Below are 18,326 nucleotides of genomic sequence, written 5' to 3'. Positions count from 1 at the left end.
AGGAGGAGGGGCAGAGGGAGAGAGAGACTCCCAAGCAGGCTTCAGGCCCAGCATTGAGCCTGATGCGGGGCTTGATCTCATGACCTCAAGATCACGACTGGAGCTGAATTGAAGAGTCAGATGCCCAACCAACTGAGCTACTCAGGTGCCCCTGTGGAACTTATTTTAAAGCAGCACTCAATATAGGTGTTGGCACACATTCTTAAATAATTTATAATTATTTTAATAATGAAGTCAGCTAGGCATCTTCTGAAAAAAAAATTGTCAATTATAAACTTCAGATTATGCATTCATAGTAAAGTGATCCTTTGGGCATAGACAGCATTTATCTGCAAGCTGGACTTTTGTTCCCCTGGTAGAGTTGGGGAGCTCTGGCCTCCAAAGGGTGTTCCTTGAATTTCCCTAGCCAAAAGCTACTTCTCTCCTCATATCAACCGTAAAGTCAAGTCTTGGTATTTATCACTTTAATCCTTAGTGGTATTATATTAATTGATGTCCTGACTCTACTGCTAGTGGTAAACCTCTTTTTTTTTTTTCTAAAGATTTATTTATTTTAAGGGTGCCTGGGTGGCACAGTCAGGTGAGCCTCTGACTCTTGGTTTCGGCTGGGCTTATGATCTCGGGTTCCTGAGATCAAGCCCTGCGTTGGGCTCCATGCAGAGCATGGAGTCTGCTTGGATTTCTCTGTCCTCCTCCCTTTGCTCCTCTCCTGCCCCCCATCCCCTCATGCTCGCTCCCTCTTTCAAATATATAAATAAATCTTAAAAATGATTTACTATTTTAGAGAGAGAGAGAGAGAGCATGTGACGCACAAGCAGGCAGAGGGGCAGAGGGAGAGAGAGAGAGAGAGAGAATCCTCAGGCAGGCTCCCCAGTGAGTGCAGAGCCCTACGAAGGGTTTGATCCCAGGACCCTAAGATCATGACCTGAGCCGAGATCAAGAGTTGACTGCTTAACCAACTGAGCCACCCAGGTGCCCCTAAATGGTAGACCTGTTAAGGGCAGAAAGAGTGTTTTATCAATGAATAACAAAAATAACATCTGGTCCCTTAGTGCTTTGAGCAGTGAGTATTTTTGAATGAGAAAATAAATAATTGTGTCCATGTGGAGGTGACCCGAAAAGAGAAAAATGAGGTTGTTAAATTATTTTATGCCATCGAATTAGTCACAACCCATTTCAAGATGGAGTGGGCATAGAAATCATGTAAGTACAAATACTCCGTAGATAGATTAGCAAGTGGAGGACTAAATCAGTGAAGGTATTATGGTTACTTACTTAGTGGCTCCATGTTGGCACTTGCATCTAAAGAATGGTCAAAACTAAGCCTTATATTACTGGCTTCAGGTGCCATGGCTGCAAAAATCCAAGTCTGGCCTTGGCATTGCCAAGACCAGTGAAAATATATTTAGAGCTTCTTTGCCAATTCTAATTCTCAACTTCCATCTCTCATGGTTGCCAAAGAATTATGACTTTAGAGAATTTTTTTTCCTACTTTAACATACTGGATTTTGATAGCAGCTGGAACCAGTGTATTGTCTGGGGCTGTCTGAGAACTTAGTAGATCACCCTGGCATACCAGTGACTAAGTGCATGGTCTCTGGATTCTAGAGCCTGACCTCTGGGCTCCGATTTCAGCTCCTCAACCTACTAGCTGTGTGACCTTGGACAAGTTACTAAACTTATGTGCCTCTGTTTTCTCATCTAAAGTTGAGGTTGGGTCATGATAGGTCATAATAGTAACTATCTTATAGAATTGTTAAGATAAATTAACTAGTTCATTATTAAGGCTTTTCTGGAACATTGGAAATGGTCAATAAATGTTAGCTGTTATGATGGTCATGGAATACCAAATGGCCTGACCCATCTTTATCCAATTGTTATTTCCTTTCATTGGTAAGGGGAGTGTTTACTGAAATTCTCTCTGAGATTTAATAGTAAAGATAATGTTGGAGATCAAATTTCAGCAGTATCTGGAAGGTTTAGATATGTAAACATTGGCTATGAAGTCTTCCCAGATAGAGGAAATGGTATGAATAAACTCTGATGGGGAGGAACGTGGAGTTGTCTCAGGAATAGTAAGGAATTCAGGTTAGCTGCAGTGAAAGGTACCTTATGGGGAGAAGTGGGAGATTAGGTAGGAAATTTGGGATTAGCCCATGGAGGCCCTGAGATGGAAAGCCAAGGAGTTTGGATTGGGGGCCTTTGAGTTCAGAGATCCCTTTTGCAGCAAAGTAGAGAGAGGAGGGGTTAGAGGGAATGGGGTGGAGTTAAGGGGACCAGATGAAAGGTGGTTGAGTCAGTAGGAATAAAGAGGAGAAGGATATGGTCTTGATAACACTTCGGAATTTATGCAAGGGATAGGAGGGTCTCAAGCATAGGTAAGTGCCATTAACGGAAATAGGGTGTGGGGTAGAGAAATATGATTTCAGTTTCATGAACATCAGTTTGAGGTACAGATGGGACAACCCTAGAGAACTGTCCCTTTGATAGAAATTCAGAACTGGAACTCAGGTAAACAGTTCAGTATTAGAGATAAAAAGCTGAGAGTCATTTCCAGATGTGTGGTAGTGGTTAAGGACATGATAATGCATGAAATTCCCGAAGACTGCACCCAATAGACTCAAAAGAGATCCTACACTTTTTGAAGGAAAGATAGCTAAGGCAAGAAGCAGTAAACATGGTGACATAGAATTCTGGGGCATAGGAATTCAGTTCAGTTGCTGTTGTGTATGACTTAAAGCTTCTCTTTGCTTTTCAACTATGGCGCTTTCCAGTTTTTAAGCCTGCTCGTGAACCCCAGGAGGAACTTCCTACTTCCCTTTTTCCAATCACATACTGATGGCCAGTGACCCTCCAGGTTCCTTTAATACTGGGCAGAGAATTAGGCTCAAGTTATGGAATTTTAAAATGGCAATATAAAATTTACATATTTCATATTACAAAGTTAGAAGACAGACTCTGAAGAAATAAATTTAAATTTAAAAAATTTCAAGACCAAACTGTTTTATAACCCTGCATTTTGTATGTGGTTTTCAGTGGGTATAAAAATACTCAGTGGGTGTGTGGGTGGTTTCTCGTGTTTTGGAAATGGTGAGAATATGAGATGCTGTGCACTGGGTTCTGGGATGAGAGCTATAATTACTAACTCTGATTCTTTCCCAGGATTGGCTCATGAGTGGATATCTATCTGAATCTAAACACCCAACAATGTGGAATCCACAGTAATAAACCACTCTTCCCCCGCCCCCACTCCGGGAAATGAAAAGAATTGTTGTGGTGGGGAAGAGGGGGAGCGTGGGATGATGATTCTTCCTCGCCTTGCCTCCTTTCAGGCCATTCACTGACTGTTCAGGTCAGAGATGCAACTCAGATGAAGGCTGGCGTGGTGGCATCTCCCAGACTAATGCACACCAGCCACCGCACAGCTGTGGTGGAAAGAGTTCTAAATATAACCCAGACTCATTTCAAGTCCTCCTCCCTCAAGTCTTGGAGGATGTGGTAAACACCCTAAAAATACCTGATGTCTGAACCTTTGAGGTATGGAAGAGGAAGGGGCAGGTGGTAGAATTAGGGCCATGTGGTGGTGTGAGGAGGCCGGGCCAGCTACCAGGCCTGCTGCCCGTCGGGGCCTGCTGCCTGTGGGGACCTGCTGCCCGTCAGGGCCTGCCGCCCACGGGGACCTGCTACCAAAGCTGCTTGGGGAGCTCTCGACCATGCCATCCTGTTCAAGGATAAGTGCCTACTCTTGAGTCTCATATTCACTGTTGGCAGGTTTCAAGGAAACTATTCATAGACGAGGCATCTGCTCCCTGTCCCATTGACCTCAAACCTGCAGCTGCCACCATGGTATTCAAGGCAGCATGCTGGTTTTTAGTTGTATGTCACAGAATTAGAATTTTAGAGCAGCAAGGACCTTAGCCATTATAGTGTTCATAAAACATTCATTTAAAATCACTGTATTTAGGCAGTTCTGGTTCTCTGCCTATATAGTGACCATTGTGATGTGAAAATGGAGTTTCAGCCCTTGATTATTAAAAGAAATCACTGTCATCCTTATGTAACATAGAAGAATAATGAAAATCAATCTTTTTAAAAATATCGATGAAATTATCCTGTGCAAAGCTTTTTCTTTTTTATTAAAAAAATAGGGTGTTGAGGCTCATTTTCTCAAACTTCAGTATTTTGAATATAAAGATCATTAGTAACAGAGCCAGAAAGAACACCAGGAGTCTTGTTTTCAAGGAGGCTTTCAATATCTAGTTTCTGGAATCCCAAACCATAATAATCATGCTGTACTAATTGAAGGACCGTAGCTCACCTCTGTTTTCTTGGGAAAGAAAGTTTTCACAGATTACCTCCAATACATGTGAGATGCATTCAAAGTCATGGAGGCAGTCAGCACCATTATAAAATAGCATTAATCACCCACATTTTTAAGTGTATGGTAACTACCTTACCCCAGTCTCCTTCAGTGAACTCTGAGAAGGTCTAGTGAGTGCAGACCTGTGCTGGGGGCTGTGCAGGGGGAAGCAAAGATAGCCCAAAAAGCCTGTATAGCTGATGGTGGAGACAGGACCAGTTCCAAGTGCTGAATAGTTTTAAATATGTTGCATTTATGGTGATTACAGAATTTTTATAATTGTAACAAGTATGTGCCTTCCATTCTAAGGGTCTCAGAGTTCCTTTTTTTTTTTTTTTTAAAGATTTTATTTATTTATTTGACAGAGACAGCGAGAGAGGGAACACAAGCAAGGGGGAGTGTGAGAGGGAGAAGCAGGCTTCCCGCCGATCAGGGAGCCCGATAGGACCCTGGGGTCATGACCTGAGCTGAAGGCAGATGCTTAACAGCCGAGCCACCCAGGCTCCCCAGTTCCTTTCTGTATCTGGAAGAGTGTTTCTTATTTTACACTCTGGGTTGAAAGTAAATTGGAAGGTTTTTTTGAATTCTTGAAGCCATCAGCATGGTTGTTTTTTATGTCCTTTAACGTGTATCTGAAATAGCCACCTCTAGAGGGTCATATCTCCCTGGACCAGAAGACTTGTAACCAGAAGTGAGATTCCTGGGGAGAGAGTCTGCCTTGGGAGTCCGTGTGATTTCGTGGAACACGCATGGCTTTGGAATTTTTAGTTACTTCAGTTGTGTAGAAGGCAAGGAGGATGTGGTTTTAGCGGGAATCTTCTTTTCCATACCTGTCGAGAAGAGAGGGAGGGAGAGGGCAATATCCACAATGCGTGGTTTCTCAGGTGGCAGAGTTCATGAATTCTCTAACGTTTCCCGTTGAAATTCCAGAATGAAGAGCTTCGAAACTTGTCCCTTTCTGGACATGTTGGATTTGACAGTCTCCCGGACCAGCTGGTCAATAAGTCTACTTCTCAAGGATTCTGTTTCAACATCCTGTGTGTTGGTAAGTGACTCATCTCTTGCTGCTGAGCAAGGAGTCTGATCCTTCGGTGTTGGCAGGTGACTGTCAGAGGGGCACGTTTCAGGGAAAGAGGGGAATGATGTTTTTACTCTTCTTTCTTTCATTAGTGAAGTAGGGCAATAATACACATTGTATATATGTCACACAGTTACAAAGATTGAGACTTGTATTTGGTAAATGTTTCATAAGCTTTGTGATGTTACTCAAATTGTTATTTTTATTTGTGTCACGCAGTCAGGGGGTCAGTTCAATATTGTTATTAAAACACTTATTTTAATTTTTGGTGGGGGGGGACTTTGGTCCTAACTGGACTATAGGAAGTTGAAAGAAGGAACTGATATGAACACACATAATAAGAACATTCAAAAGCATTTTTAGAATTTATTTCTAGGCTCTGTGAGTACGGTGCAATAGTAACCCCCCTTGAAGTCTTTTTAAAGATAGACTACCTAATGTAAGTAACGTCTGGAATTCCTCTAACTTCCTTAATAAACATAATGTTTACATTTATGGTTTTAGAGCAAAAGAATTTAAAATTCTGTTTTATATTTGAAATAAATTTTCTGTCTGAATTATCAAATTAAACTTTTGTCTTTAAATTGGAATCTAAAACTGACCTTAGTTCATTCCTGGTAGATAAATGGAAAAAAAACCCCAAGAGACTTGATTTATTTGCCTCCTCAGTATGTTTTATTCATATCTTAGTACATCAGTCTAGGCCTCTGGCCTTGGTATTTTTCTTCTCTCTAGCCATATCCTTTTTAAAGGAAAGGCAGAAAAGAAGGGCGGGGGGAAGGAAAATAGAAGTATAAATCTGTTGGTTTGAAGCAGAAATGCCCCTGGAACAGATAATGGCCTTTCCTTCACTGTCACTCCCGATGAATGGCCAAGCTATACAGCAGTGAAGTGGTTTGGGCTGCATTGTTTTGTTGCCATTGTTCTGTTGTCCCCTGGGTGTATGCTTCAGAGACATCACTCTGAGATAGACCAGGAGAAATTTACATATGTAGCCAAGCGGACCATCCTTCCCCTAAGCTTGGCAGAATGTACCAGACTTATATCTCTTGTCCAAGTAAAATGAAGTGAATTTTAAAAAGGTAGGCATTGGATATAAGAACCACCACTTTTAAAATTTGTTAGTTATTAGGGGAAGGGGCAGGTTTTTCGAAAAACCTACCGGGTGTTCATTTGTGGAAAGCCACAGCTGACTTGTACACTAGATCAGCGCACACTCTGGCATTTTGTCTTGAGCATTGGATAAGACAATAACTGCAGAGAAACATGACCAAAGCAGCCAGCTCTCATGCATTCCCCTTTTCCCTACATGAAGCTGTTTAAAATTCAGCAGGGGAGCTTCTGAATGGCAGCTAGTTCTACAGAGTGGCACAAATGAGTTGTCTTTTCTCTTAGGGTAAATGCTCATTGCAGAGCAGGGCAATTCTTCATTAGCGGAGCAATTTGTTGGCAATTTGTTGATTTTCTATTGAAAAGTGTGCTAAATTATAGGCCAATTACTATTCTGGCTTCTCTTCCCTGCCTCCCCCAGCCCTGTCTCCAAAATCAGCTTCAAGAATACATGTGAGAGTTATGTCCCAGCCCCTGCAAGTAGGATAAAGCCTTTCAGTGGGACTGGGCTTGCTGGAAGGACCTGGTTTGACCCGGTGTGTGGTGTGCAGTGGGGTGTATTGGCTCATTGGCTGACCCTGTGTGTTAAATAGCACAATTATGATGCTAGTTGGAATTCATCACAAGCCACATCCACGCTGCCCGGATGGATTTGTAAAGCAGCTGCTATTCTGACTCTCCTGGGTAGGTGATAATGCCTATGATTTTTAGATTTTTATTCTGGGCTCATTCTTAAACATGTTTAAAATTAGTTTTTTCATTTAATTAAAATAATACGTATTTGTTTTTTTTTTTAAATTATAAGCTCTTCCCTGCCCCCTTTCCCCTCCTGCCCTCATTTCCATTCCATAGAGGTAACATTGTGGAATCCTTCTAGAAATCTACATTTTTCTGTACTTAAAAATTATTTTTGGTGGCTTAAAACAACACCGGCTTATTATCTTATGGTTCTATAGAAGTACCATATGTGTCCTACCAGGCTAAAATGAAGGCATCCACAGGGCTGAGTTTCTTTCCAGAACCTCTAGGGGAACGTACATTTCCTTGCTGTTGCCAGCTTCTAGGGGCTACCTGCATCCTTGGCTTGTGGACCGTTTCCTCCATCTTCAAAGCCAGCAGTGTTGTGTTTCTGACTGTTTTTGTATTAGGAAAATTTCCACAGAGAATTCCAGAAATCCAGTTTAAACTCAGTTGGGAGGCCTCTGCAACTCCAAAACACACTAAAAAAGTAATATATTGAATCATGTAATTAAGAACAGCTGGCTCTAGGGATTCACAGAGTGTTTTCAGGGCTGTGTCTCTGGTTCTTGATCCTGCTTGCTTCTGCTTGTTCAGGCTTTTCTCCGTGGGGCTAGTATGGCTTCCAGCAGTTGTTGCTGGCTTAGCAACCCCTGAGGAAAGAACCAGTCATTCCTGACAAGTCCCACTGAACAGTCACAGGACATCTCTGATTGACCAGGCCTGAGTCATATGCCCACTCGGGGTGGGATATGGGGTTAATTCACTATAAAACACAAGAGGTCCCCTGCGAGAAAGAAGACATGATCAGAAAGGAGGTTGGGCATGGAAGAGACACACACTGGACAGACATAAACAGCTCTCTCACAGTTACATGAGTACTTATATGTTTTGGTTTTTACACAGATGAGATCATGCTGTTCATACTCTTCTGTACCTTCCTTTTGTTTTTTTATTTTTATTTTTATTTTTTTACTCTGCAGTAAGTCATGGCTATTCCTCCATGCCAGTATATCTAGCTGGCCAGGTTCTTTTCCATGACTCTTCGGAGCCCTTTGGTTGGAGCCAGCATTAGCTGTTTGGGAGACAGGGGTCAGGGGTATCAGCATTAAGTATTAAGCATACTTATCCACAGAGGGTAGAACACATCAAATCCCTTTGCCACAAATAATTTACAGCAAAATATCTGTATAAGAAAACAACTCTCACTGCCAATTAATGGTCCATCTATTATTTATTTATTTATTTGTTTGTTTATTTATTATTTAAATTCAGTTAGCCAACATATAGTCCATCATTAGTTTCAGACGTAGTGTTCAATAATTTGTCAGTTGCATATAACACCCAGTGTTCATCACATTGCATGCCCTCCCTAATGCCCATCACCCAATTATCCCATGCCCCCTACCCCCTCCCCTCCAGCAACCCTCAGTTTGTTTTCTATAGTTAAGGGTCTCTCATGGTGTTTCTCCCTCTCTGATGACTTCCCATTCAGTCTTCCCTCCTTTTCCCTATGATCCTCTGTGCTGTTTCTTATATTCCACATATGAGGGAAACCATATGATAATTGTCCTTCTCTGATTGACTTACTTCGCTCAGCAAAATACCCCCAGTTCCATCCACAGTAGTCCATCTATTTTTAAGAGTTTATGAAAAAGTATTCTAGTTGATCAAAATACTTTGACAGCCACTTAGAGGAGTCGGTGTCATTTAATTTAAGCATATCCGTGGTACTTTCTTTTCACCTTGTCACCCTACTGTCCATTTGTATTTTTTTTGACACAGCATGCACATGTGTGGTATTTATAGCATCGTTACTTTATTTTCATGTGATAAATATGGGAGGGAATTGAGAATTTTAAAAAAAGAGTTATGATCCTAGTAAGGAAACTGATCATGTTTAACAAAAAAGCCTTAGAATCGTAATTTTATTGTGTGGCAAGAACTTTTAGGTTGCAAAGAGGGGAAACAAACCAGGGCAGGAACTAATCCTGGCATGAGCTTAGTGTAGTTTTAGAGGCCATGAATTAAATATCTGGTATTAGAACCCATCTGTGTTGAATCCTGAAAAGAAATTTAATAAAGAGGAAAGTAGTGTTCACTTAACAGGGAAGAAAATTCTTGATGTTAAATTGGATGCCAGAACACCCAGGAGTTCATAGTCCCCCCACTCTCCATCTTGCTTACAACATACTAAATCACCCCCCAAAGCTGCATTTGTATTTTCTTTCTTATCCATGCTGTATTTCTCTGGAGAATAAAAATTATTCAGCCTTTCTTCACAATTTTAAATTTATTTACCTTATTCATTTTCCAAAATGCCATTAACTCTATGAAAAGCTTCAACATTGATCCAAAGTATGTAAGTTCATTGTGTATATACAAAGATGAATAAAATACTGTAACATCCCTGCTTTTGAAGAACAACCAGTTTAAGTAGGGTCAAAGTAAATTAATAATATCTTGAAAATAGACATCTTTCTTATAATCCAACCATAGTTGTTTTGAGAGGATGACAGAAGAGGAATAGAAAACAAACAAGCGTAAGATCTTTTTAGCCAAGACTATACTGTGTACCTAAACTGTGGAATTTTACACTTCAATCTTTTTTTTTCTCAAAAATTTTGTTAAATATTTTTTATTTTATAGTTGACACAACGTTGCATTAATTTCAGGTATACATTTTTATCCCATTTTGCTTTTCCAGTAAAGGATATGAAATGATTTACAGGGTGAAATGAATGAGTAAATGAATAAAGATAAAATTAACCCCAGAAAATAAAGAGAAGCCAGGAATAGAGTCAGAATTCAAAGCTATCAAGTCAGTCTGTAGCAATTCTATCAGGGATACTTTTGTCTCTTATCCAGAGAGCATGGAATGAATCCATTCACCCAAAAAATACTTATTTTTTTAAAGATTTTATTTATTTATTTGACACAGAGAGAGACAGCCAGCGAGAGAGGGAACACAAGCAGGGGGAGTGGGAGAGGAAGAAGCAGGCTCCCAGCGGAGGAGCCTGATGTGGGGCTCGATCCCAGAACTCCAGGATCAAGCCCTGAGCCGAAGGCAGACACTTAATGACTGAGCCACCCAGGCGCCCCCCCAAAAAATACTTATTGAGCACATCTTATGTGCCAAACGTAAGTTAAACATTTAACAATGACAGATTTATAGTATTTGTAAAGTCAAAACAAAATAGTTGCTCCAAGTGAAACGGTTTCACCTAGAAAAATCTCCCCCCCCCTGGATTTTGAGAAGAGATACGGTACATGTCACTGCAGTTGGGTCTAGATTCCTAAATACTCCCTAGATCAGTGCTGTTCATCCATGCAATGCCACGTGTCATATGCTGTTCTTTCAAGTCCCTCATGCAGGCTGGTGGTATTAGACAAAGCATGTTTCATCAAAGGTGATGCAAAGAGGAGTTAAACCAACACAGCTTAGGTACATAGTTATCTGATTATCTGGCTTCATCCAAGAATAAAATTCTAGAATATTTAGAGGAGGCAGGCCGACCTCCATGCACAATTATTTGGATAATTAAACAAGTTGCCAGACTTGGCAATCAGTAAAAGATGCTGACTCGTGGATTGGCTCTTTGATCAATCTACAGTTACAGTTACCTTCTAATTAATAGTACAATCCTTCTGTGGTGACTAACATAATATGATAAAAAATCATTATTAAAAAAAAATAGTACAATCCTTCTGGGTCTTTTTTTCTTTCTCTTTTTCTTTCTTCTCTCTCTCTTTTTTTAATGTCCAGCTTAGAGCTTGTGGTTTAAATAAGCGTGAGAATAGGAGAGGTAGCCCTGCGTTCCACGGTGGTGTGGGTGTCCTGTTCAGCAGCCTTGGCAGGAGCAAGAGAACAAACGCCACAGACAGCGCTCTAAGAGTAAATCTCCACTGTCACAATGGAATGTTTAGGCAGATGTATTTATGACAGAATAAACAACAAACTCTGAAAAATCTACCAAAATGACAAATCTCAGTATAAATTATCATCATGATCATTTTTTCCCTTCAATTAACTTTTGATAAATGCCTGTTCTGTGCCAGATACTCCTCTAGGGAATTCTGAAATGCTTCAAAGTTGGTGTTAGTCATTTATTTTCTCAAAATATTGTTATGGTTGTTGGGTTTGAATTCAAACCTATGTCTTTCAGTTACTCGGTTAGAATGAAGCCTTTTGCTCTTCTGGGTATCTCAGAATTCTAGAAGATGCCCTGCTTTCCGAGGATAGAGAGAGGCCTCAGAAACTGCTGCACTCAGAACTCCCCTAGTTCTGTAATTCCTCTTATTCCAAAATCTGTCATTTCCTTTTCAACTGCTTTTGGTGAATCACACTGCTGCGAGAGTAGCTGTGTCTAATTACGGCCCTTAAAAGCACAGAGCATAGAAATGGAAAGCAAAGCACTCTGAAATTTGGAGGAACAGTGGTTTTTCTAACCCATTGATTAACCCTGTGCTATAAGTAGTGCCTGGAATGCTAATTGTTCATAATTTCCACGTTAATGTGAATGACAATTAAAATTACCTTGCCTTAAAAAAAAAAAAAGGCAGCACGATATTCCTGATTCACATGTGCTTAACTAATTCTCAGCCTAGTAAAATGAGATGGTAATTTCAGTCCTGTCTAGGTAACCTGGAATCCTTACCATGTAAATTGAAGTCTTTATTGCTGTTCTNAGGGAAAGATGAAAGTTAAATGGGTCACTCTGTACTGAGAGAAACTTTAATCTTGTGCAGAGACCTTTAGAAGGTAGTTCTGATGTTGTTCGTTTGTTCATGTTCTGAAAATGGGTAAATCTGGAAAAGAACTTTGTTGCACTTGAGAAACTTACACATGTAGCAGATACTGAAAATGACTCCAGCGACTGCAGTATTGAATTGCCTACCAGATTCTAAGTATCGAAGAGTGAGAGCCCTGTTTGTTTCTGTATCCTTTACACAGAACCTTTGTTTTGCTCAAAGTTATTTTGTTAAGCCATTAATCGTGGATATCAGCTGTTGAGCTCTATCACATTAGGGAGCAGAGACTAGATATCTTTTATTGATGGGCTTTTTTTTTTTTTTTTAAGATTTTATTCATTGAGAGAGACAGTGGGAACACAGGGGCGGGGGGAGGGGCAAAGGGAGATGGAGAAGCAGGCTCCCCGCTGAGCAGGGAGCCCAACCTGGGCTAGATCCCAGGACCCCGGGATCATGACCTGAGCTGAAGGCAGATGCTTAACCATCTGAGCCACCCAGACGGCCCTCGATGGGCTTTTTTCGTAAGAACGTTCAGGAAAGTAAGGAAGACAGGAAACAGTCTCAACTGTTATACATCCAGACTTTGTGGAGATCTGGAATGACATTCAGGATATTATAGACGTTCAGTCAGTGTCAGTTGTGCTTTTTATTCACCATTTTGTCCCCAGAGCCCATGCTTGTCACATAGTACGTACTTACGTCTCGGATGCTAAGCTCTCTTGTGTCTATCCGCTCTCTTCCTCCTGTATTCCCAACTAACTGTCTTATCGGCATTACGTCTTCTATGTACTCACAGCCTTTTCTGCCTTGAGGCCTCTGCTTATTCACTTCCCTTTGTGTGTCTTTTCTTTTCCATGCTGTTGCTTTGTGTGCGGGTTGTGTATCTCTCATTCAAACTCCCAAAGAGAGAAGTTCTGATTGGATGGACGGGTCACTGTCCAGCATGGAGCACTTTCTTAGAGCCTAGTGACCAGGCTGCTATGGGTACCTTTGGTCGGGGGCCTAGCCCTGGTCCAGTCTACCTGTGGTCACTAGCAAGGTCACAGGGAATGTCTTACTCGTAAGGGGCATGTAGTTATGGCAGACACTTAGAATATCATTCTGTAATACTAAATTAGAGTCTGATTGGGATTCAGTCACATTCCAGGTCAGATTCTAAGCAATGCAAGAACACCTGTCAAGCTGGTTCATTGTTGTATTCCCAGAACTTGGCACATGGTAGGCACTGGATAAAGTACTGGCTGAGTGAAGCCTGATGAAGGAGGCTTCACTTTGCTCTTACATGTATCAGGGGCCTGCCTAATGGGAAAAGTTCAAGAGTAAGGTAAATGTACTTAAACAGTTCTTATTCTTTAAGTGAATCGTTATAGCCAGTGGTAAAACACATAAAGCTTCTAAGTAGAGAAAGCTCAAATCCAGAAAGGCTCCATCCTACTTCACTTTCACATTGTGTTTGAAAGTAATGAGTATTACAGAACCTCTAATTAGTAAGTGGATTCTGTCATTACAGTGGACAGTTGCTTGAAGGCTACAAATCCCAGAGCTCTTTTTCCCATAGAATTGTCACCATCCTAAAAGTCTTTATAGCAACCCTTTAGAAGAGGAACCTCATGGAATTTGAATTTGTTGAAAGAGCTGCAACATGTTGGCATGTTTAAATTGAACTGGAAGTGTAACTGGGAAATATTCCAGATTTGAAAAACAAAGGCATTCTTATGGATCCTGTTTCTTGATTTCTGCCTCCCTCTTTCCACTATCACACTCAGTTGCCGCCGCCGCCACCACCACCACCACCACCACCACCACCACCAAGGGTAGGTTCTTTCTCATTGCCAGCTATCTTTAACTCAACATAAGAATTAGGATTAAGAGAGAGTTTTGCTTGACTCTGTTTTAGAGGCCTAGCTAACGTTCTTCTTGCTCCACATTTGGGTCTCCTTTATTGATCAGTGCAGTGGTCCCAGGTCCCTGCCACTCTCGTTTGCACATGTTAGGGCTTCAGCAAACACCGATTTCAATTGTCGATGTGAATTAACAAGGCCATTGTTGCAGGTTGCTTAACCTCATTTACTTTCATCATCTCAGGTGTCACCCTGAAACTGGAAAGACGATCTAATAAATGTTTCCCATCTTGATTCCAGTTGAATAGGGAAGGAAACATGGAAGTAATATGGAGGAGTCCTACGGATTGTAACTATAACTGGAGAATATCACGTGTGGGTTTTCTCTCTAATAGTAAAGTCAGGATGTTGTGTTGGTTGAGTGTAGGTGTTAGAACCACACAAACTTGGGTGAAAATCCTGGCTCTGCCATAGAACAATGTGACTTTAGACAATAGACAAGTTCCTTAAAGTTAGAGAGGCCTTCCTGCCCCATCTGTGAAATGGAGGAGACAAGAGTGCCTATTTCCCGGGGGATAGTAGTGGGATTTAAGTGTGATAATGCATTGGAAGCCCTTGCTATAGGGCCTGGCACAAAGTAAGCCCTCAGTAACTCTAACTGCATTGCTGTTATTGTTGAGTGTTGTTTTGAAAATGTAATTCTTTTCAACAACATTAGGTGGTATCCCATAATTTGGTTACATCAGATCATATAAATGGGATTAGTCTTCTTTTTCCCCTGGTAACAGAAACAAACAATATAGTATTTTTTAAAGTGATGTAATATTACACACCAATGTTTAGGAGAGAAAGAGATACGGTTTGTGTCTTTGTAATGCACACACTGCTACAGGCAAGCTTGCAGGTTCTTTTTCTCTGTCCAGAGGTTAAGGAGAACATCTTGATCTGTAAATGCAAGATCTTTTATGCTAAACGGTTTCTGTAATTCATTAAGGCATATTTAGGGACATATTTGATAGATCACACATGTAAGGAACTATCTTTTTGTAGTGGGATTTCTGGTGATACTTTCATGAAAATTTTACAGTTATGAGTATGAGAAATTCCTGATGAATTGAACTGGTGTCCGAGAGGCATTGACACATTCTCTTATGTTTCCCTTGTGGTCATGTAGGTGAGACGGGCATCGGCAAATCCACATTAATGGACACTTTATTCAACACCAAATTTGAAAGTGACCCAGCTACTCACAATGAACCAGGTGTCCGGTTAAAAGCCAGAAGTTACGAGCTTCAGGAAAGCAATGTACGGCTGAAGTTAACCATCGTCGACACTGTGGGATTTGGAGACCAGATAAATAAAGATGACAGGTACATCTTGGGATCTCATGGGGATATAAACGGATCAGGAGATGGCAGGACCTGTCCTCCGTAAATCCAAAGGCTAAATGTTCACTAGTTATGGGGCTGGTCTTCTGTTGCCTAAAAGAAAAGGCATTCTTGTTCTCTGAGAAATTTTCTTAGAATGTTCTTCCCTGAGGTCAGAACCAGACAACACAGTTGATTCCAGCTACTTTAAGGGAAAAATGGATTTCTTAGAAGGAATAAATTAGCTTGTGGCATTTTTCCAGAGGGTCATGGAACTAGATTTGGGGGCTTTCCCAGCAGGAAAAGCAATCACCCAACAATTCTACAGGATGGTTGGCAGAAGCCCCTGCCACCAGTCACCTTATGTAATTTGGTACCTGTGACACTGGGGGGGAGGTCCCTAGAACCTCCACCAGTTCTGTCCCAGATAAGCAAATGCCTTTACCATCACTTGCAAGGGGAACAGGTGTGGCCTGTGCGTGGCCTCTGCCATGTTTTGCTCACCCCCTGCCTCTAGGTCTTGTAAGGCTGCATTGGTTTGGTGGAAACTAAACGTCATCTAGAACTCTAGCTGAGAGAATCTGAGAAACGTGGTTTTTGTTTTTGTTTTTGTTTTTTGCAACTCTGCAAAATGAGAAGGCATTAAAGAGTAGAGGAATTTGCAATGAGCATCTGCCATGCTCTCTTAGTCCCTGAGGCGGATTGGGATATTTGACTTAATCCCCAAATTCTTACGGATTTCATTGAAAACTGAGAGTTGATGAGAAATCATCTGTTAGAAGCCACAGCCCAGGATTTAGGAGACCTGGGTTATAGCCTGGATTCTGCCAGTGACAAGCAATGGGACCGTGGCAGTTTATCTCACTTTAAGGGAATGTCACTAGATGTGGGCTACTGTGTACAGTACTATTCTTAGGCAGAGGCCTAAGGAAGGACACTGTGGAAGGCAAGGCCTGGAAGAGGATGTGGTAATAAGGGGTCATCCTGTATTTTGAAGTCTTTGGTCAAAGTGATATTAGCTCCTAAAACCTCAAAGCGAAGAAAGCATTTTTATGGCAGATGTCCTGGAAAAATCCTGATTTCCAGCTGGGCCTGGATCTTGCTATTGATGTGAGTGCTTGGTGTGAGGCACTGTGAGTCCTTCTGTGAAGTGTCTGGGTCTTCCTCTAGGCTGCTAAGAGGGGTGGGCAGCATGCTGGGTGCAGAATTGCCAAATCGAGTCTGAATGATTGTGGTTTCAGTCAAGTTTAATGAGGAATTTAGGTCGACTGGATTAAACTTTCCCCTCTCTATCCAGTGGGATTTGTTAAGCTAATGAAGTAATACGTACAATAAACTATATATGTGGAAGAAAGGATGTGTTTAACCTGCTTAAGAAATAAAATATTTTCTAAGAATTGTGTTCCAATAGTTTGTATGTAGATAGAGGCTACTACCTGTACGTCTTACGTATTCATTCATTAAAACCTGTTCACATAAACTTGAAGATTTCATTATAAAATAATAGTTAGGTTTTATTTTTATAAAATACATACTCAATTTATAAAGCCAAGTAAGTTTGGCTCTGCTCTCTGAGTTACTGTATGCCTTAATTTGAGGGTAGTTGTTAACCTTAAAACTTCCTGGTGTTCAACTGATTCGTTAACGTCGGTCCCCAGATATTGTTCACACTCCTTCTCGAGATCTTCCATCCTATTCATCATTGTTAACATCAAATATCTTATGACTATTTTAAATATTGTATTCATTTTCAAAAGAAGTTAGAGAAAGTTAAAATTGTCCCAGGTCCAAAGATGACTCTAGACGGGGGCTTCCAGAGACATTTTTATGCAGTGACAACATAATGGGAATAAAACACCAAATCAGTAAGATATGTTTGCTTAGGACTCAGAAATTTTATTAGTACCAGGGTTCGTTCTTTCTTTTCTTTTCCTTTCTCTTTCTTTCTTTCTTTCTTTCTTTCTTTCTTTCTTTCTTTCTTTTTCTTTCTTTCTTAAATTTCCCTCAAAACTGTGTATATTATGTGCATGTGTTTTATAAAGAGGAACTTGAACTATTTCTATCTAGAATGTGTATTGCCTAGAGATATCTTAACTATTCTGATATATATGAGCACCATAGTAATTAGAACGAAATATTTAATTCATTCTCTAGCTGAGCACTGAGCTCCATTTTATCTATAGAGCAATTTGAATGGTCTTCAGTAAACATTGTCCTGTAATAACAGGAGCAATTGTTAGATGTAGTGAGAAGGATTTTATTTCGCATCTGGTCAAAATGAACTATCTGTACATTGTACGGGGTGGGGGACCGCTAAGCTCAGACCCTGCAGCTGAGCTGTTGCTCTTAATTTATGACCTCAATGCCAAGGAATGATGGAGAAGTTACTGCCTGAAGGCTGTTTGTAATACCAAGTGAAATAGATGAAGGGAAGGCCTTGGCAACAAGAACAAGAACACAGGTGCATTTGGGGGGCTGGGGAGAGAGCAGGGGTTCCCTGTCATTGGGCAATCACCATGTACTCAGAGCGAGCCGTATCGCCCTCTGTCCGACCCACACAGGTTTCTCCCTGGGGTTGGAGGATGTCATGCTTGTGCAGTCCCTGATTGCAAGGCAGTAACCGGACCTTTTCAGGATGCCTTCCTGCAAGAATGAGAACCATCTTCCAACATCTTTCTGCTAAAACTCCGTGTGCTCTTCCTGCTCAGAGCCATTGCCTCAGTGGCTGCACTGAATTACCTCTCCCCAAGTGGCGATTTTCCTCCAGCCTGGTGGTTTCCACTGGCCGGCACTGAACAGCAAGTGGCTATTACAATACTGATTCTCGTATTTGCAGCTGGAGGCCTCTTTAAGAAATTATCTGACTCATTTGGGTCAAATAATAGTTTCCAAGGAGATTTAGAAGAGAGGAAGTGTGATATTAACCTAACCTAGATACCAAATATTTTTTTTCTTCTGAAATTTCTTGACAGCTGTTGCATAACCTCTTTAAATGGCATTTAGAACTCTGTGCCCCAGAAGGCATTGTTGACACTGTTGACTCTAAACCTGAATTACTATTGTTTAATTTTTTTTTTTTT

At 41.0% G+C, this 18,326-nt stretch overlaps 1 protein-coding gene across 3 annotated transcripts in view; it reads left to right on the top strand.

Annotated features, from left to right (window-relative positions):
- The window catches only part of SEPTIN11 (septin 11), an 88,676-nt gene that overhangs the window by 38,026 nt on the left and 32,324 nt on the right, over positions 1-18,326 (top strand). For all 3 annotated transcript variants that reach the window (XM_040624858.1, XM_040624857.1, XM_040624856.1), the window contains exons 2-3: positions 5,291-5,405; positions 15,054-15,249. In XM_040624858.1, the coding sequence (XP_040480792.1) occupies positions 5,291-5,405; positions 15,054-15,249 (311 nt within the window). The remainder of the gene's footprint in view (positions 1-5,290; positions 5,406-15,053; positions 15,250-18,326) is intronic.

Source organism: Ursus maritimus, unplaced genomic scaffold, assembly GCF_017311325.1.
Source record: "Ursus maritimus isolate PB19 unplaced genomic scaffold, ASM1731132v1 scaffold_8, whole genome shotgun sequence".
Lineage (NCBI taxonomy): Eukaryota > Metazoa > Chordata > Mammalia > Carnivora > Ursidae > Ursus > Ursus maritimus.
This window is presented reverse-complemented; position numbering and strand designations above follow the sequence as displayed.